General features: G+C 55.9%; 1 protein-coding gene across 2 annotated transcripts in view; it reads left to right on the top strand.

The window, feature by feature from the left end:
* SLIT3 (slit guidance ligand 3) overlaps window positions 1-18648 on the top strand; it is a 606305-nt gene that overhangs the window by 483974 nt on the left and 103683 nt on the right. For both annotated transcript variants that reach the window (XM_066273226.1, XM_066273228.1), the window contains exons 11-13: window positions 4316-4387; window positions 8301-8372; window positions 18153-18296. In XM_066273226.1, coding sequence (XP_066129323.1) covers window positions 4316-4387; window positions 8301-8372; window positions 18153-18296 — 288 coding nt within the window. The remainder of the gene's footprint in view (window positions 1-4315; window positions 4388-8300; window positions 8373-18152; window positions 18297-18648) is intronic.

Genomic DNA, 18648 nt, shown 5'->3' with positions numbered 1-18648 from the left:
CATGGGGAGTGTGCATGGGTGTACATGGAGAGTGTGCATGGGGGGTGTGTATGGGTGTGCATGGGGAGTGTGCATGGGTGTACATGGAGAGTGTGCATGGGGGTGTGCATGGGTGTACATGAGGAGTGTGCATGGAGAGTGTGCATGGGTGTACATGGGGACTGTGCATGGGTGTACATGGAGAGTGTGCATGGAGAGTGTGCATGGGTGTACATGGGGAGTGTGCATGGGTGTACATGGGGAGTGTGCATGGAGAGTGTGCATGGGTGTACATGGAGAGTGTGCATGGGTGTACATGGGGAGTGTGCATAGAGAGTGTGCATGGGTGTGCATGGGGCTGAGTGAGGAATAAAGTGGTAGGGTTAGTATCAGAGAGGCAGGGAAGACCTAGATCCCTTGGACCCATTAGACTATGGTAAGAACTTTCTGTTCTTGCTCAGTAAGGTAAGAAGGTTCTTATCTTCCAATGGTATGACTTGCCATGATTGTCCTCAACATCCGCATTACCACTGTAACCAGCATCACTGCCAAACTACATCCTCGTAACGCCCGGTGACACTGGCCCTGCTGTGCTTCCCTACCACAGCCACCACTGAGAGCGTCCTGGCCCTCCCCCACTGTGGCTGCATCATCAGCCCCACCCTCCCCCATCACAGCACTACCCTGAGCCCTGTTCTCTGAGTCACCAGCCCTGGGTGCTCTGAAGGGAAGCCGGTAGGGTTCAGAAATGACTCCCTCTTCCGGCCCGAGAAATCATTTATCCCAGCCCAGTCATTAAAGATGCTGTTCTCATTGCTCTCCCTCACTCTCCGGGCCCCACAGAGGGACGAGCGAAGGCAGGTAGAACTACACGCGGATCTGCCGTTCACCTCCACTTGACGCTGATTCATCGGTCTCCCTTGAGCAGGGGGCCTGCGTTAAAGAGGTTAAGTGCCTGCCGACTCCTTTTATGTTAAAAATAAACATCCCCATGAAACAGTGGTACGGGTAGGCTTTACCCTCAGATCTCAGGAAGCCAACCTCCCATCTCCCTGGAAATCCAAACCAAACAAGATCTTCTGCTGGTACAATTCCAGAAGCGGAAACCAGCTTTAAATGAGACAGGCCTAAGCGTGTCCCTCTTCCCTCCCCGTGGCCGCGCTCCTGCTGCAGGAGCTGTATAAATATCGGCCTTAATATTTAAAAGCCTGGGCCATTAATCTCCCGGGCTCCCTGCCTCCCCAGCTCAGTCTCCATACCCCCCCCACCCCAATTCATTTTTAAAGCCCAGCTCGATTATGCAGCCAGATAGTAATTTCAGTGAAAAATGACAAGTTCGGTCACTGCCCCAACCTATAGCTCTTACATGATTTAAGTTACTGCTCTCATTTTTTTGTGAAGTTCAGGTGATTTAGAGCGTGGCTATGTTTTACTGTCCTTTCTTCCTACTGTCGGACTTGCCATGATCTGGGCATTCAGAATTCATAAGACCTTCTCATTGGCGACCTGGAAAGAGGGTGTCATTTTTTTTATCACGTCTATTGATGTTTATTACGATGCCCTTTTTTCCCCAAGCGTATAGTGGTCGGGATGAGAGACCATAGGATCCCAAGTGGGAATGACTTTAAAACCCTACATGTGAATTCCTCATAGGTGAACTGACAAGTGTGTCTCTATTATCTAACAAAGACAAGTTTCCCCTCAACTGTGAGTGAGCCACATCCTTCTCTTACCTCTAATAATGAGACGACTAGGAAGACTTCTCCCTGAATGAATGGCTTCCCCCCCCCCCCCATGTCTAGTGGCCAGCTTTACTATAAAATTATATCCAGGTAAAAACGAGTATCAAGGTAGAGAAGCCATTTTTAGGGAGAGTCGGAGGCACTGGAGAAGACCTCTCGGTCTTACGGGGCTGGGTCACTGGTCACAGTGGCCCTGGGGACAGACCTGGGTTGTTCAACCGGAACAATGTGTTGAGTTCTTCATTTGCACAGTCTCAGGAAGAGCAGAATTCCACGTCTGTGTCACATGCTTCTGTGTCCCGGATGACCCTTGTTGGCACTGGACTTGCCACTTCTGTCCTGAATAGTCTGGAAAGGCCACTCCCTCTCAGTCTTTCCATTTATAAGTCCCAGGAGACCGGGCTGGGTCTGAGACTGACCAGATTCTAAAACACTGGGGCCTATAGTGTGACTCAGGGACCACCTGCCTGGAAATTACCCCCAGAAATGTGTAACATAGGCAGATTTCTAACCCGATCCCCCAGCCAACCCAGTCAGACTGTCTGTGGGTGCGTTTTCATAAAAACGCCCCAGCGAAGTCTCGAGGTTTGAGAACCACTGGTCGGGAGTGACCCACATGCCCAGAGTCTGTTCTGAGACCACCCGGCTGTGGATCGGGAGCGGTCAAGCATGGAGACAGGTGGGCACCTGAGGCCTTTCCCAGTCCGCCTTCCTGTCCCGGCCGCTGCGTTCTGCATCCACCACCGTGAAGGGTGGGGGAGACTCGAAACTGCCGAGTCAAGTCACCTGTGAGCCCAGGATCCCCCCTCGCAGGGCTGCTGTTCCTTCCTGCAGTTACCAATGAAGACGCATTCCTAGCTAGACTATTATGTTTCTCCAATTTCCACTCCCCTCTGTCTCCAAAACCACGAGACACCTCACCTCGTGCTGCAGCGGGGTGGGGCTAAACACCCACCGGCCCTCACAAGGCTGAGGCACAGGGCTTCCGGCCCCCCCATGCCGCCACCCCCACCCACCTCCCACCCCCATCACAGAAAGTCCGCTGCGTACCAGACATCTAAGTACCTTGAAGGGACATCCCAGGATCAGGAAAGCAACAACAACAACAAAACCGTCGCTCTCGCCAGTCTGATCTGAGCGCAGACATGGCGCGCTTGCCTGTAAGACCTTTCCCGAGCAGCCATGCCACAGGCGAGCGAGATTAGGATAATCCGGGGGCATTTGCTTGTTAAGACCCTTGTACAAAAGTGGAGTGCTGAGGAAAAGCCCGGGCTAAGCTGACGACTTCGCGAGCACGACCTGCGGATTTGTTAGAGGTGATCCGCCCGTAGACGGTTAAGCAGGACAGCTATGCCCGAGAAGCCTTACCCGGTGAAGGATCTTTCCGCCGCAGGCTCTGGGGCGGGGCGGGGAGGGAGCAGAGGCCCAGGCCGGGGTGGCCGCAGGCCCTGATGACGGCTCCTAGGAGGAGAGGAACAGGCCACAGGAGTGTGCTTAACAAGCCAGGGTCTGGGAGGCCCGGCCCCCTGGAGGCCGTTGCTGCAGAATCTGCTTAGATGAGCTTTCTTCTCGATGTTCCCTTGTGTCCTCCTTGTGGACCCACCACGACCCTGATGCCCCCTCTTCTGCCCCAAAGCAAAGAACCATTGATTTATTTTATTAAAGAGAAAGAACTAGAGAGGTTCCTTGTGGCTGGAATTGGGAGCATGTCTCCTTCCAGTGACAGGAGCCCAGAGGCCACCCGAGCTAAGGACTCTGAGAGCAGGTGTTCCCCGCAGTGAAGGGTCGTTGGCAAGGACTGGAGGCTGGGTGCTCGGACGTCCCCGGGACGCCGAGCAGTGGCTCTGAGGAGGACCGGAGCCTCCCCACCAGCGCGGGCAGGTTCGCCGCCCTCTGACACACAGCCACCCTCTCACTCGCCTTGTCCCGGAGCCCTGGACAGCGGCGTCCTAGGGGTGCTCCTGTGCACGGGGCCCCGCCAGCGACAAGTCCACGGCTCCCAGCCATCCCACGGCACCCACGTGATGAGCTGCCTCACGCGGCCTGGAGGGTGCTCTGAGCCTGACAGGGCCGTGAGTCCGGCTCACAGCCTGCTGGCAGGTCGAGTAGGAAACAGCACCGGGGAGGTAAAATGACTCAGGGGTTTTGGGGAGAAAAATCAGTGTTGGCCGAGGCCGTGAGGCAACAGGATGCTTCGAGGACCCCTGGCCTGTTTGGGGGAGGCCGGTTTCTGCTTCATTTATGCTACAATTGTGGGTAATGTGACCTAGACAAGGCCCCGATTTGAGTGCCATTTCCCACCTACCAGATGAGGGCTCCCACGTGCAAAGCCGTATGTCAACGTCCAGGCGCCCTGGGTGAGCGTCCTCTGAAAGACAGGACGCGTGGCACAAATGTAGTATATTTTATCTTGAGGTGGTTGAATTGAACAGTCTTGAAGCCCTCCCTAGCACGGTGAATAAGTAAATGGGTTGATTAACTAATCGTCACCATTTTGAACACCTGACACGCTTGTGTCCCACTTAGGAATAGCCGTGTGTGTGTCCCCCCCCCCATTGAGCCGGGCTCTCAGACTCTCCCGTTCCCGTTTCTAGAGACATCAGCAAGAATCAGATATCGGACATCGCTCCGGATGCCTTCCAGGGTCTGAAATCGCTCACGTCGCTGTAAGTGGGGGCGCAGTCGCTGGGGGTCGGGGAGGATTGCGTCTGTGTTTTTCCGGAGGTGTTTATCAACACTTTATGTGCCCTCACACACTTGTGGCAACCTAGTAAGAGAAACAAATATTTCTTTGGGGGAGATTGATCTTGGGGAATATTTCTACAACCCACATGCATTATTTTTATTGATTAAGTGCCCAGCAGCCTTCCCAGTTATTGGCTTTAATTCATATGCATCTTCTCCTCCAACCACAGTGCCCCTCCCACCCCGCAGGCCCAGCAGTGCTCTCTGGGGGGCGGCGGGGGCAGGGGAGGGGCTGTAACCTGGGTATGTCACCTGCGGGCCCATTTCCCCACAGTGTGGCTTTGTCAAGGGAAGAGCACATGTTCTTCCTAATTTGCAGAGTTTTTCTCCAAACCAGCCTCATGGCCATTGTTTTGAAAAACATCCATCCCCCCCCCCATAAGTCCTTCCTTTCTCTGATTTTGAAACCCCAGGGCAGCCCACTGGGTGGAACCAGAGCCTTGCCCATGAGGGGCTCAGAGACCCACCGGGGCATGAAGAGATGGAGCTCTGTCCTGACTCTCTCAGGAACTCACCCCGTGGCACAGGGAAGTAATACCTTCCCTGCCTAACACGTGCGTGATGCTGACAGCGGTTACAGGGATGAGAATTCCTGGCAGAGCTTACTGAGCACTCGCTGTGTACCAGGTACGGGGAATGCTGCGAGCTCCCCCCCCACCCCCCGACACCACGGCCTGGGATGTAGGCTCTACCCTCCTCTCTCTTCCGTGGTGGAAGAAAGTGGGTGATCTAAGCTCCACTTGGGATAAGAAGCCGGGCTTCCTATCAGCTGTCATCCTGGCTGAAACTGCGGCATCTCACACGGCACGTGGCACATAGCATTGCGCAGAAGAAATCCTGGTGGATACACGAACATAATTCATCCGAAGCCCTCTCGCATCAAGAGGGAGCGGTGGGATTCGGACCCAAGCGGTCGGACTCCAGAGGCTGCGATCGTTGTGCTGAGCTGCCTTTGGAGAGAGTGGGGAAAGGAAACAACAGGATACAACGAAGGTGTCGTCGGGGGGTGTGATTTATGCCATTTGGTGACCTGTCCATCCGGGCAGGAGTGAGGACGCTCAGAGGCAAGCTGTCCACGCTTTGCCTCTGTTGGCTAAGTCACGACTGGGCCAGGTGACAAGACGCACGTCCTCCCCCCACCTGGCCCCATCCCGCTGAGAACGGGCTGTGGACAGGCAGGTCTCCTGATGCAGCCGTTGCCTGCTGCTTGCAGAGTAAATTAGTTTCATTTATCGGATAGAACATCTGGCCGGGATATCAAAGACAGGATTGTGTGTGAGATTAGTGTCTGCTCACTGTGCTGAAGATCACGGAGGAGAAGGGAGCGCGCCCGCTGCCACCAGGACCCGCCCCCCGCCCCCGTCAGCCAGCTCCCCTTGTCTGGCCCCCCTCTGCGGGCATGTGGAGCCGTCTGAGGACCAGGGAGATGCTTCCGGTCTCTGTTGCAGGGAAAAGAAATTCAAAATACGGTTGCCAGACGTGTGATCAGCGTGCCCCGGCTGATTCTGCACTACAGTGGGGCGCTGGCTAAGTGACGTGCCTCTCACCCCGGTGTCTGCATTGTCCATCAGTGGACCCCTTCTGTGTGCCGAGTAGGGTCAGAGGGACTGAGAACGTGGCCGCAAACTGGACGGACAAGACCCTCCGCCTCATGGGGCTCTGAACAAAAACAGACTCCATCCAAACTCGGGAGCAGCCCAGCTAAGGGCAGGAGAGCCTTTACCCCGCACCTGTTTCATCGGGCTTTCTACAGCATTGGTTGTGCCGGACGCCCGGGTCAGTTCTCAGCTCTAGGGACCCAGTCATGACCAAGCGACGTGATGTCCCCCCGCACACAGTCTGCAATCAAGGGGGGTGGTCGGGGAGGCACAGACTAGTTCTAAAATACATAAATATGTAAGTACCATCACACGATAGAATGAAAAGTGAGGAAGGAAGGAAGGAAGGAAGGAAGGAAGGAAGGAAGGAAGGAAGGAAGGAAGGAAGGAAGGAGGGAGGGAGGGAGGGAGGGAAGGAAGGAGAAAGAAGGAAGGAAGGAAGGAAGGAAGGAAGGAAGGAAGGAAGGAAGGAAGGAAGGAAGGAAGGAAGGAAGGAGAAGAAGAAGAAGGAAGGAAGGAAGGAAGAAGAAGAAGGAAGGAAGGAAGGAAGGAAAAGAAAGAAAGAAAGAAAGAAAGAAAGAAAGAAAGAAAGAAAGAAGAAAGAAAGAAAAAAGAAAGAGAGAGAGAGAGAAAGAAAGAAAAAAAGAAAGAAAGAAAGAAAGAAAGAAAGAAAGAAAGAAAGAAAGAAAGAAAGAAAGAAAGAAAGAAAGAAAGAAAGATAAATAGGGGGACAGGCTGTGAAAAACATTAACCAGAATACTCAGGAGGAACTTCCCAAGGAAGAGAGACTGGCGCTCAGACCTGGAAGGTGTGACTACGGCATCAAGGACAGCTCTGGGGGGCCCAGGGGCCTGCACCCCAAAGCCACAAGGTGGGCCCTCAGCCCACGTCAGCCTGCCTGCCAGCCAGCCAGAGCGTGACTTTGACCCACAAGGCCTCCAGACGCCCCATACAGATGAGTGGTGGATGACGTGAGGACGCCCTGCCCCAGACCCCTGGGGCCGCCGCCCCCCCCCCCCCTTGAGGAGCTCGGACGTCAGCTGAGCCGAGGAGACAGTGACATCACCTCATCTGGCACAGTGAGCAGTGGGACATTAATATGAATTAGACATGTGAGCCTGAGCCATCATGCTGACTTTTATTTAGTCATTAATTCATTGAAACATTAATGAGACCCCCGCAGGCTGAGCGCAGCGCTCACTCCTCACGCCCGGTGGCGTCTGGACAGTGGGGGGCTTGGTTTATCCCCCCACCCCGCTCGCCAGCTCCTCACCCCGGCTTCACCTCCTCAGGGACACGCGACAGCCGGCGTGCGGACTCAATATTGCATTCTTTCAGTGCGCCTCTGGCCCCAAAAGGGAATTAAAAAAAAAAAAAATCCTCCTTAACTAAGTTCCCTCCACCTCAGAGGAGACTGGACCCAAGCGAGAGCCAAGCCTATGCCATGGATGAGAGCAGAGAGAGGCCAGAGTGTCTTCAGCACCTGTGCTGAGGGCCGGCGGGACCCACCGGGCACAGGCCAGGGGCCAGCCCAGGCCTGGGAGAGCCAGGGTGAGGGAGGCCACAGGCTTGCAGGACAGTGAGGCGGAGGATCCAGACTTCCCTGGCTCCAGGGCTCGAAGGATTGGAAAGAGGGCTGGAGCGTGGATGCGGGCCATCCCGCCGAGGTCACAGTTCCTTGTCCTCCCTTTCTTCCTGAGGGTCAACTCTTGATTCAGCCATCCCTGAGCCGCCTGGATGGGACACCCGGTCCCCAAAGCCCTGTCTAGGTGGGTGGCGAATGGACTCAGCTCAGGAATTCCTGGGATGCAACGCCATGTTGAAAGGAATCGTCCCGTAGGCGGGGCTGGGCCTGATCGATACTCACGGAGGACGGGAGGACACAGGGCCAGCCAGCTCCCCACTCGTCTTATTTATTGCCGGGCTGTGAGTCACACCAGCAGTGCAGGGAGACACCGCAGAAGAACTGTGTCTTACTATTGTGGATTATTTATTGAGCCGGGCTGCCCAGGAGTGACCCTGGATGGAGCCGCTTCTCGCCTCCCAGACAGCCAGTGCCTCCAGCCCCGGTGGCACAGGGTCTCTGCTGTCTCACTGCTGAGGAGAAGGGACGAGGCGAGCCGGGGGAGGGGACACTCTGAGAGCCCGCCTCCCCGGACCTGGCCTTCTACACGGATGGGTCCCAATGGCCTCATGCCCGCGCTAACAGGCCCCCCCCATCTCCGTTCTCTTCCAGGGTGCTCTACGGGAACAAGATCACCGAGATCGCCAAGGGACTGTTTGACGGGCTGGTGTCCCTTCAGCTGCTGTGAGTAGGAACTTTGTCGCTGTGTCTCTGGGGCTGTTTTGCAGGCTCTTCCCTGAAAACTTGGAGCCATGCTCTGTCAAGTTCTTCTCTTGCCTTCCTGCACACCAAAATGAAAAGAAATCCGAGCTGTTCGCCCCTTATCTCTGCCACCTTTTGTTGGAAGGCGAGCCGGAGAGTTGGCAGAGGGAGGCCAAGGTCAATGTGAACAACCCTGGATGGTACCGCTCAGGAGCCTGGCCCAGGCATGGGCACCAGTCTGGGGGCTGGGAGGTAAGCCAGAGCTGACTGCTTCAAGGGGAAGCGCCCTGCAGGCGTGTGCAAGGAACAGGGAATTGGAACACACACACACACACACACACACACACACACACGCACACACCAAATTCCAATGCAGGAGGCAGTAGACACGTGACCTTGAGGAAGGGCGGGGTGAGGGGGTGAGATAATCAGAGAGGAGCATAAGCAGTCATCAATGTGACTCTCTGGGTAAGCTGTGGCTGAGCAGGGAGTGCTTATTTAATTTAAAGGAAAATTTGTTGCCTTGAATTTTAAGCTCCGGGATTATTTATTTGCATTTATTTCATTCTGGTCATTTGAGCTTAAGTGTTTGAAGAAGATAATTGAACTCTGATGTGGAGAGGCAAAGAGAGGCATTTAGCTCATCCTGTATTTTAAGATTTTATGATGAGGGGAGAATTATCTCGGGTTCGCGCGCAGGCGGCTGTAGCATCTACACGCGTAGTCCGTGCGTGTGTGCGCACACGTGCACGTTCGCTCCGTGTCCGCATCGTGACTCCTACCGGTGTTAGGAATCTTATCTTGAGCGTCCCGTGGGACTGCTCCTCCTTCCAGCCTGTCCCTCCTCACGTCCTGACTCCCTACCCTTCCCGCGTCCTCCGAGGCTCGGCCTGGACAGATCCCCTCGGACAGCACGAGGACGCGCACGGGCGCATCGCGACCAGGCGCCCAGCTGGTTTCCAGGCAGCGCGCGTCCATCAGAGTCTCGGCCAGGCTCGTCTCAGAGACACTGGGATCAAGAGAAAGGAAATGCCGTGTCTCCCTCTCTGCCTCTCCCTCACCTGTGTCTCCGTGTCTTTCGCCCTGGGTGCGGGTCTCTGTCTGGGCAGACTCGTGTGCAGAGGTCCCAGCCCGGACCGGGTCTTCAAGGCTGTTTGTTAGAATGACACCCCCAGGGCTCTGCAGGGAGTGGGGTGTTTCCCAGATAGTGTTCTTTGCTTGTGGCAAAGAAGCTGTAAGTTATAACCGCTGCCATAAGGCTAGTTAACTGTAGCCATTAATCCCTTGAAAGAAGAGTAACAATAGCATTGGCCTAGAGGGGTATTGCATTCTATGGGGCTGGGGTGGCTAGCCTGCTACAATATCCTTTTGCAATCTGTGTGTTTGGTGTGAGGAGGAGCGTGCCCTTGCCTGCACGAAGGAGAAACATAGCGTGTGTCCAAGGCCTTGCACAGTACCTGGCAGGCCGCAGACTGACCATCCGATAGCTGTGTGGGCGCTTGGAGCTGACAGCCGCTGGGAGTTAATAGACTTGCAGGACTTTGCATGGGCAGGGGAGGCCACTCCAGTTCCACGTCGTTATTTTAAGCAGATGGAATTAAGAAAAGGTGAAGCATTTCCTCCTCCCCTTCCCCCCACCTCGAGACCAAGAGTTGACACGACTCAGGCGGGCTGTTCCCAGAAAGAACCAGCCAGTATAACCGTCATTGGGCTTCGATGTGTGGCTGAGCAGTTGGAAAGCAGGTCCTGATTAGATCTAATTTAGCGTTCAGCCCGCTGTAGATTGCATTTCTCCTTGTTAGGCCTGCAGACCTTCTGATAAGAAGGCTCTGATTAGAATGCCCTGCTAGTCTGGGTCATTTCCTCTCCTTTGCCTCCGAGGCTTTTCGCCAGCCCTCCTCCGTGTCTCTTCTTCCTCCCTCTCCCTCTCACAAATGGCCGGTGTGTCCCAAAGCCACATGGTCTTCCCCACACGCCGTGATCCTGGGGAGTTCCTTTCTGACACCCCTCACGGTGCTGCCAGTCATAAAGGGGTACATTGTAGTGGGTGGCCCTGCCCGCCCTCCTTTTCCCCATTTCTCCAAACTTTTTGGCCGTCCCTACCAAACCTGCCCAGCCTGGAATGTGCACCACCCTCCGGAGTCATCTCCGATAGAGCTGGTCTGTCCGCCTGCACCGAATCCCAAACAGCTCCAGTTCCCGCAGACTTTCACTGGATGAACACACATCCGTTAGTTATTAGCAACAGCCCTTATGACGGCTAGGGGATGCAAGGTAGTCTGTCAGCTTCAAACGGGATGCTGGGAAGTGAGTCCGTTTGAACAAGAAGTGTGCTTAGTTAGAGGCTCCCTCCTAAACCTCTGAGGCCTGGAAACGTCTCAGAATCTAAGGTTAGGATAGGACATGCCTCCCACATGTGCTCCCAACTCCAAAGACAGGAGCAGTTGGATGACCAGGGAAGTGACCATTCCTTCCTCACTAGAGACGGGGGGGGGGGGGGGGAGGTGCTCCTGCTCCTCACCAGTCTGCCACCACCTGGGCACCTGGGCTCCTGAGATTTCTGTGGAGTTGGTGATCCTGGGTACGTGGCCGACCGGAGTGCCCCCAGATCTCTCACCTTGCAGCTCAGCGCTCTGTCCTCCCTCCATCAAGAAAAGAGGTCACTCCCTCCTCGGATGGGCAGCTGCAAGCTGCACTGGTGCACCCCCTCCCCTCCCCTTCTCTCCCCTCCCCTCCTCTCCCCTCCCCTCCCCCGGGGAAAAGAGCGTTCACTTAGTGCTCATGGATTGCACGGCGTGCCAGGGAAAGCCACTCGGGTGAGGCAGGCAGGCAGCCATTGGCGGTGGGAGCTCTCGTGTCAATGCTGGCTGCCATCAATGTTAAGCCTGCTCCAGGAGGCCTTAAACCGAACCAGACCGTCCTGAGGCTGGAAGAAGTTAAGACAACCCAGGCACCTGTTGTTTGATTTTCTTGGAAAGCAGACAAGACCATTTGAGGATCTTGGAGTTTGCCAAGCAACATGCCAATTACCGGGGTAGTGAGCAAAACGTCCCTCCCGGCAGCTCCCTTCCCCTCGCCAGCTGTCTCACGGGCGTTGCTGCTGCTGCTAATAACAGCGCTAATAACAGCACTAGCATTCATCCAATACCTACCCGGCTCCAGGACCCGGGGGAAGGAATTTCACACGCACCGTCTTGTCTCGTTTTCGCAGCAGTGCTGAGAGGGAGGTATTGTTGAAAGGCCCTCTTTACAGATGGGGAAACTGAGGCACTGAAGGGTTAAGCAACTCGGCCATTGTCACTCAGTGTGTAAGTGACTGAACATTGGAACCCAGGCAGTCCAGAGACCTCTGCTTCAGACCCGGTCACGGGCAGATGTGCAGAACTACCTTTGTGCTCCACGGAACAAGAACTTCTCACTGACTCAAGCCCGGGGACAGGGGCGGCCGAAGTGACTGTCGGTCAGCTCCTCCCGCGGTGCCTCGGTCTCCGTGGAACTCCCTCCGCCTCACTGCCAGCCCCCCAGACGCCCGCCCTGACCCCCCTGAGCTGGCGCCCAGGGAGCTGCGTGTCTGTAACACCCGGGCTGAGGAGAGATGAGCGTTCTCCGCAGCGGGGGAAGCAGACTCACTCTCTGACCCGTTCCCGAGGGAGCAGCCCTCCCCTGTCTTGTGCGCCCGGAGCCTCCTAAGGACAAGCCCTTGGGGAGACTTAAATTCTGGAGAATCATTCTGTTCTTGGTCATCGAGTGAATGGCAGACTCCTCTTAAAGGACTTATTAGTAACCAGGAAGCAAGCAGGTAGGCAGGCGGCCACCCTACTTGCTATTGGGGGGTGGAGAGGGCAAGCCAGTCACACTAGGGGAGGCTGCTTGACTTCCTGAGAGCGGGTGACACGCCCCCTGCCTGGCTCTCCCAACCCCGGCTTCCCGCCGCGGGCCCTAGGACCAGCTTGCACCTGGTTCCCCAGATCTGAAGGAGATCCCGGTTTCCAGACAGGCCACCCGATGGCGTTGGTGCATTTGCCATTTCCCTTGCATCAGGTGTCACCATGACAACCCACAACCCCTGACCAGCAGTGCAGTCATTATCAGGAGAGATGTGGACAGTCACCTTGCCCGTAGTTGGGACCAGGAGGGTTCCTCCTGTGTCCTCTAATGAGCATCTAGCGTGACATGGCTCGGAACACCCACTCATGAGTGCAGAGCTGACTCCAGGTAGGGACAGGGCTCCTTGAAATCATGGCACCAAGTGCCACCAGGATCCTGCCCACGTCCGTCCTCAGTAAGCTGCGGCAGGTCACAATAAACACACACACACCCGTATTTCCTCGGGGAAGGATGGGAACACATTTGTTCTAAGCCCTAAGGCAAGAGCGTGGTCCTTATGACAATTAGTGGCTAAAGAAATTCAGGATGGCCGAGGGCTAATTCTAGAGAAATTTTCTTTTTAAAGGGGAAGACATATTAACAAGGGACTCCATACCCTGCAGCTTAACCAGGGGTCCAGAGGAGCTCCCCTAATTGGTGCCCTCACTAATAGTTTATGCCAGAGCGTAATGGTGCTAAATACTGCCGGGGATACACAGAGAAATTTTTTTTTTTTAATAACAGTTTTAAAAAAATTATTCTCCTGCTGAAGGAGCCAGAGAAAGGATAATGGCCCGCTGTTGTTGGTACCATCTTTCCTCCTGCGTGTTCCTCTGAGTGTTTGTAAAACAGAAAGTGACTCCCCGGCCTTGGTTTAGGAACAGGGGGCTCTAGGAAGCTCCCCACCCCCGGCAGGAGCCTGGGCCCTCCCTTCTCTCCCCAGGTCTTTCCTGGAAGACCTTTCCCTTGTTCTCCAGGCAGGGGCTGCTACACTCTTTCTTGGCACCAGTTTTCCGAGAAGACTTCGTGCAGCAGACTTTGGCAGGTGCCTTTGGCATTTCCAGACACAAACACCACGTCTCCCGCGGCTCCAGGGTCAGCACGGAGACTGTACACACCACCCAGAAGGGTTGCTCTGGGCCACTGAATCCACGTGTGAACCTCTGGAGTCGCCAAGGTGACTTTAATGCCATTTATCCTTAAGCCTGACCCCAGATGGTTGTGTTTTCCAGGCCTTGCAGGCAAAGCCCGTGAGCCCCAGGGGACTTCTCCCTGAAAAGATGTGGCCAGGAGCAGTAGCTAGCAGTGGGGCTCAGTGGTCTTCTGCCCACTGGCCTCTCGGGAGGCGCGGCGTGCGGGGTCCTTTCCACTGCTCAGGGCAGACCTCGCTTCCCTCCTGGGGTCCATCTCCCCATATTACCTGGACCCTGAATAAAGGCCGCGGCACGCCTGCTCCGAGTGACAGTAGCTCCTGGGGCTTTCCTGGGCCAGCCCGGGCCAGTGCCCTAACAGCAGAAGTACTTGAGTCACAAGAGCTCTCCTTAGCCCAGAGGAGACGCGGGGGATTCCACGCCCCACCCCACCCCCACCCCATCGAGCTCCAGCACTGTGATTCCCAGCGGCTTCTGTTTCCTGCCTGGCTTCTCCTGAAGGCAGCCGCTCCTGGAAAGGATTATCTCCCGGCAGCCAATGGGCTGAGTGCTAATACCTCCTGACAGGGAGCATATGTGGGAGCCTAAAGCCATCCAGGAAGGGGGTGGCGGAGCGCCGTGGAGTAGAGAGCTCACACTCGGAAGTAAATTTAGAAGGTGACGTCCGCGTGTCCCCGCTCTCCGGTGTGCCTGTCGCCCGCCTTCCTCTCTTCCGGCGGGAGCATGGCTCTGTGGGTCTTTCGTGGGTTTTGCTTTCTTGTGGAGTCATCGCTGAGTTCCTGGGAGTGGCTGCAGAGAGGGAGCTCCACCCCGCCCGCCCGTGAGCGCTGGGTGATTCCCACGGTCCCTGAGCGAGAGCGGGCTGAGCGTCAGGGTGGCGTCATGGGTGGAAGCTAAGGCTTTGGACTCAGGTAGCATGGATCCAACTCTCCACCCACCATTTACTAATTGTGCCACTTTGGGCAAAGGAGCTTATGTTTTCTGAGTCCCGGAGGTGTCATCTGTCGGTTGAAGATAACACTCACGTCATAGGGGCCGTGGTGACATTCAGTGAGTTAATATGTATAAAGTGCTCGGTGAGTGCCTGGCCACACAGAGAGAGCTTATTACCTGTTAGGTCACGTGACCCCCGCTGGTCTCCATGTCCGATCGTCTCAGCCCCTCTCCCTTTTTGTTTATATGATCTTTGAGGTTCCTTTGAGTGGCAGGTCTGGGAGCAGGTGTCCCCAGAACATGGTCAGATCTGCCTCTGGGGAGGTATTTATAAACATGATACGCCCTCAACCCTCTGACTCACTGGATCCAACAGGAAGTAGATCAAGCTGAGATCCAATCGGGGCATCCAAGTTCCGAGCTTGTGCACCAGGCAGCCTCTTGAATGCGGCCAACTGGAGCCTCCCGTTCTTCTATGAGGGGTGCTGTCATCTCTGCCCCGGGGAGACAGAACTCGGGGCGAGGGGAGCACAGAGATGAGCATACCAGCTCCCAAATCAGCATGTAGCCAACAGTCCCTAAGGGTTGAAGCCCTGCTTTGTGCAGGTGCGGACCACCCAGTGAAGAAGCTGCCACTCGGTGCCAATGCCAGCTTTCTGCCAAGCCCTTCCAAAGAGTGGGCAAGGGCTCCTGCTGCTGCCTTGACACATCCCAGGAGGCCAGCAGGGTCTTCTAGATGCAACCAGACCTCCGTCCACCTGAAGCATGGCCAGGTGCACCCCAAAGCTAGGAAAAGGAGCCGCTCCCCAGAGAGAGGAACACCTTCCATCGGACAAGGAAAAGAGGGCGTGGATTTCCCGTTGTGGATAAGAGATGAGTTTTGAGGTCAAGCAGGCTGGAGCTGCACTGACTGCCGGCTGACCTTGGCCATGCCCATCGCCGCTCTGACCCTCAGTGTCCTCGTCGGCAACATGAGGGCAGTCACGGTGCTGCCGCGATGGTGCGCGGACACGCTGGAGAGGGATGTGCAGAGGGCTGGGCCCGGGCCGTGTGCAGCCGTGGTCTCTGGAGACGCCACCCCGTCTCCATCATCATTTCACACCTGCTGGGGGGGATGAACCAGGGCAGGTGGAGAAAGGAGAGAGTGGATCTCTGCAGGGAGAAGGGAGAAGGCCTGTGCTCGGGACTCCTTGTAGAATTGCCGCGCCCCCGTTCAAATAGTTGTTTCAAAGACTCTCCATTTGCTCCACGATGGGCTGTTTTCTTTAACTTCCCCTCCGACTCGTCCCCGCTCCAGAGAGCTCAGACATCCGTTCACGGAAGCCAGACTGAGTGGCTCAGCCGCCAGCCTTCCTCCCAGAGGAGAGAGGCCGGGGACAGGCTGCTCGAGGCTGCGGGTGCCGGGGACCCGGGAGGCCGTCCACGGCATCTGAATCTGGATAAGCAGCTCAGTGTGATCTCTGCCTGCACCTCCGCGCCATGCCCGGGGGAGCCAAGCATCCCAGGAGAGCCGACAGGACCAGAGCCCGTGCCCTCAACGTTTCCTTGAGCTCCTGCTCCATGCGGGCGGGCCCTCTGCCGTCTCTGCCAGGTGGGCCTGCCAGCCAGCCCGGGTGTTGTCCGCACCTTACGTCTTTGCGGTAACGTCCCATGCCGAGAGCGCTGGAAGCCAACGGGAACCGGAAAGCATCTGGCTCAGGAACAGAAGGCCCCGCAGTTCGGAGGGGCGACGAGGGGTGCCAGAGTGGGAGACCAGTTTGGATACTACCCTTTCAAAGCAGATGTCCTCTCTCCCGGTGGCCATCCTCCTTGACCAGTGTCCTGCACTCCCCAAAACCAAGTCCGGCAACAGGGCTTATGAATCTGCACAAGGGTCTCAAATCTAAATGCCTGCCTACTCAGGCAAGGCAGATAGAGTAGTGAAGGGCGTACAATAGGGAGTGGTGAGGACTGTGGCAAACACAGTATATGTTCTCTCTCAAGGGGGCAGCCACTCTATAGCTGCCTCCAGTGGACCTAGTGTTTCTAGAGCTTCTGAAATGCTTTTCAAGAGAAAATACAAATCTGGTGTGTGTGTGTGTGTGTGTGTGTGTGTGTGTAAGAGAAAGAGAGAAATTTTCCCATTTTAAAACACTGGAAGGACTAAATGGACATATTTACATGTGGGATGTTGCAATATACTGTGGAAAGACTCTATCCTCAGGCCATCAGATTGGCACCTCTGAACAGCCTTTTTACTAAATGATTCAATATCTCCTGGCCTAGACGATGCCCTCAGAAGGCCCTGAATATCAAGGTTTGGAACAAGTCATTTGCCACATGCCTTAAAAAACAAAGTAGGGGTGCAGGGTCATTCATTTCTAACTCTTGGGTGCTTGGCCCTGTTGGTCCTCCTCTGGCTCTCTTCCTTATCTCTGCTCCATAGCATCTTTCTTGGAATTCCCCATATTGAATGACCGTGACTGAAACGTGATCTACAAAGCACAGGCAGTGCGACAGAGGGGATAGACATGTGGGTGTGGTCGGCAGGGCCTTGGTACAGCAGACACTGAACCCTCCGGAGACCTGAAGGGTCCTGACTGCTTCCAGCGTGCCCCCTGAAAATGTGCACGAGCTCAGACAAACCCACCAAACTCTCAGCCTCAGTCCCCTCACCCGTAGCTCGTGAGGCCGGCTCCGCCCACCTGCCCGGGTGACTGTGAGAATGACAGGCTGTCAGAAAGGCGCTTTGGAAAGCCCGCGACGCGTTCCGGCAACGTGAGCCTTTTCCCCACTGCGAGGCAGGAGGACATCTGGGCGGACCCTCGGGACCCTGCCCATGATTAGCCAGATTAAACAGGCAGTTCTTCTTCCACTTGTCACCGCCACAGCCGCCTGCCTGCACGCGGGCCTGCAGCAAGGACAGGTGGCACAGATGAGTCAGCTGCCACAGGCAGCCCCAGCGCTACTGACTGAAGTCCCCCCTGGGCCCGGGCATCAGCAGCCTCCGGAGACAAGACAGTCTGTTATGACCCTCCCGGGAAGCTCTGAGCCAGCCTTCAAAATAGGAATTTTAAAAATTCAACATTTAGCTGGTTAGTTTAGCTGCCCCCGCCCCCACTCCCACTGGAGAGGGAGTACGAAATTATTTTCAGCTAGTTTCGAGGGCACCACCAGTCAGTCGAGGTCCACATCATGTGGGTCCCCTTAGGGCTGGAGTCCCCAGTCTGGAAACCTCTCCTGTAACCCTCTGAGCATCATCTGGGCTGGACCAGAGCTTCACCCGAAAGGCACACCCCCACGGTGCTGTGTGAGAGAGAACATGTGCGTCCGTGCACGCAAGCCCACCAGGGGCGTAGTTTTTCTGGGAGGATGCCCTATAACGTTCATCGGAGGGATGGCCGGTGCAATAAGGGATCCGAAAGAACTCTAAGGACTTTTCTGAATCACAGTTGTCTGTAGTCAGTCAACTAAAGCTTGAAAAAAAAAGTTGTGCCAAACGATTTCCTTTGTTTGTACCGGGTCCCCGGAACCTCTGCGTTCTGAAGCAGAACATGAATCACCTGGGCGCCACTTCCGGTCCTCCTGCCGGGCATGGGCTTGAGGGAGGGCTCCGGGTGATGGCAGGGCGTGGCACAGCGTCCAGGGTGCCCGGGCGTGCTAGTGCCCGGCACATTCTACGTTTCCGTGGCCACAGGAATGCGTGCCCCTCTGTCTCCGTGCTCAGCAGCAGGAGCCCGAGGCCGAGAGGAGAGAGCCGGGCGCTCTGGAGCCCGCGGCCTGCGGTGCAGCCCGGGATAAGTGAGTCACCGCCCTCTCTCTGTGCTTGCAGCCTCCTCAATGCCAACAAGATCAACTGCTTGCGGGTGAACACGTTCCAGGACCTGCAGAACCTCAACCTGCTCTCCCTCTATGACAACAAGCTGCAGACCATCAGCAAGGGGCTCTTTGCCCCTCTGCAGGCGATCCAGACGCTGTGAGTATGCTGCCTCGATGCCAGTGTGTGCCCGGGCAGCAGGAGACCCCCAAACACCTAGCCACGGAGGACACCCAGAATGAGGGCAAAGTGAGCGCGTCCAGGAGGACTTCTGGGGCCTGCGGTGGGGGGGCACTGGTAGCACTGGTCCCAGCTTCCCTGTCCTGGGCACTCACGCCATGCCCGGCCCCACGCTCGGTACCTTCCCTGTGTGCAAACCTTTAAGCCTCATAACAGCCCTAAGAGGTTGTGATGCTCCCCAGTTCTGTGTGAGGAAACCAAGGCACAGAGAGGTTAGGTAACTTGCTCAAGGTTGCACAGCTAGTAAGAATCAGGATTTCAGTCCAGGCAG

This window comes from Saccopteryx bilineata, chromosome 4 (assembly GCF_036850765.1).
Source record: "Saccopteryx bilineata isolate mSacBil1 chromosome 4, mSacBil1_pri_phased_curated, whole genome shotgun sequence".
Taxonomy (NCBI): domain Eukaryota; kingdom Metazoa; phylum Chordata; class Mammalia; order Chiroptera; family Emballonuridae; genus Saccopteryx; species Saccopteryx bilineata.
The sequence above is the reverse complement of the archived record's forward strand: the minus strand, read 5'-3'. Positions and strand labels throughout refer to the sequence as shown.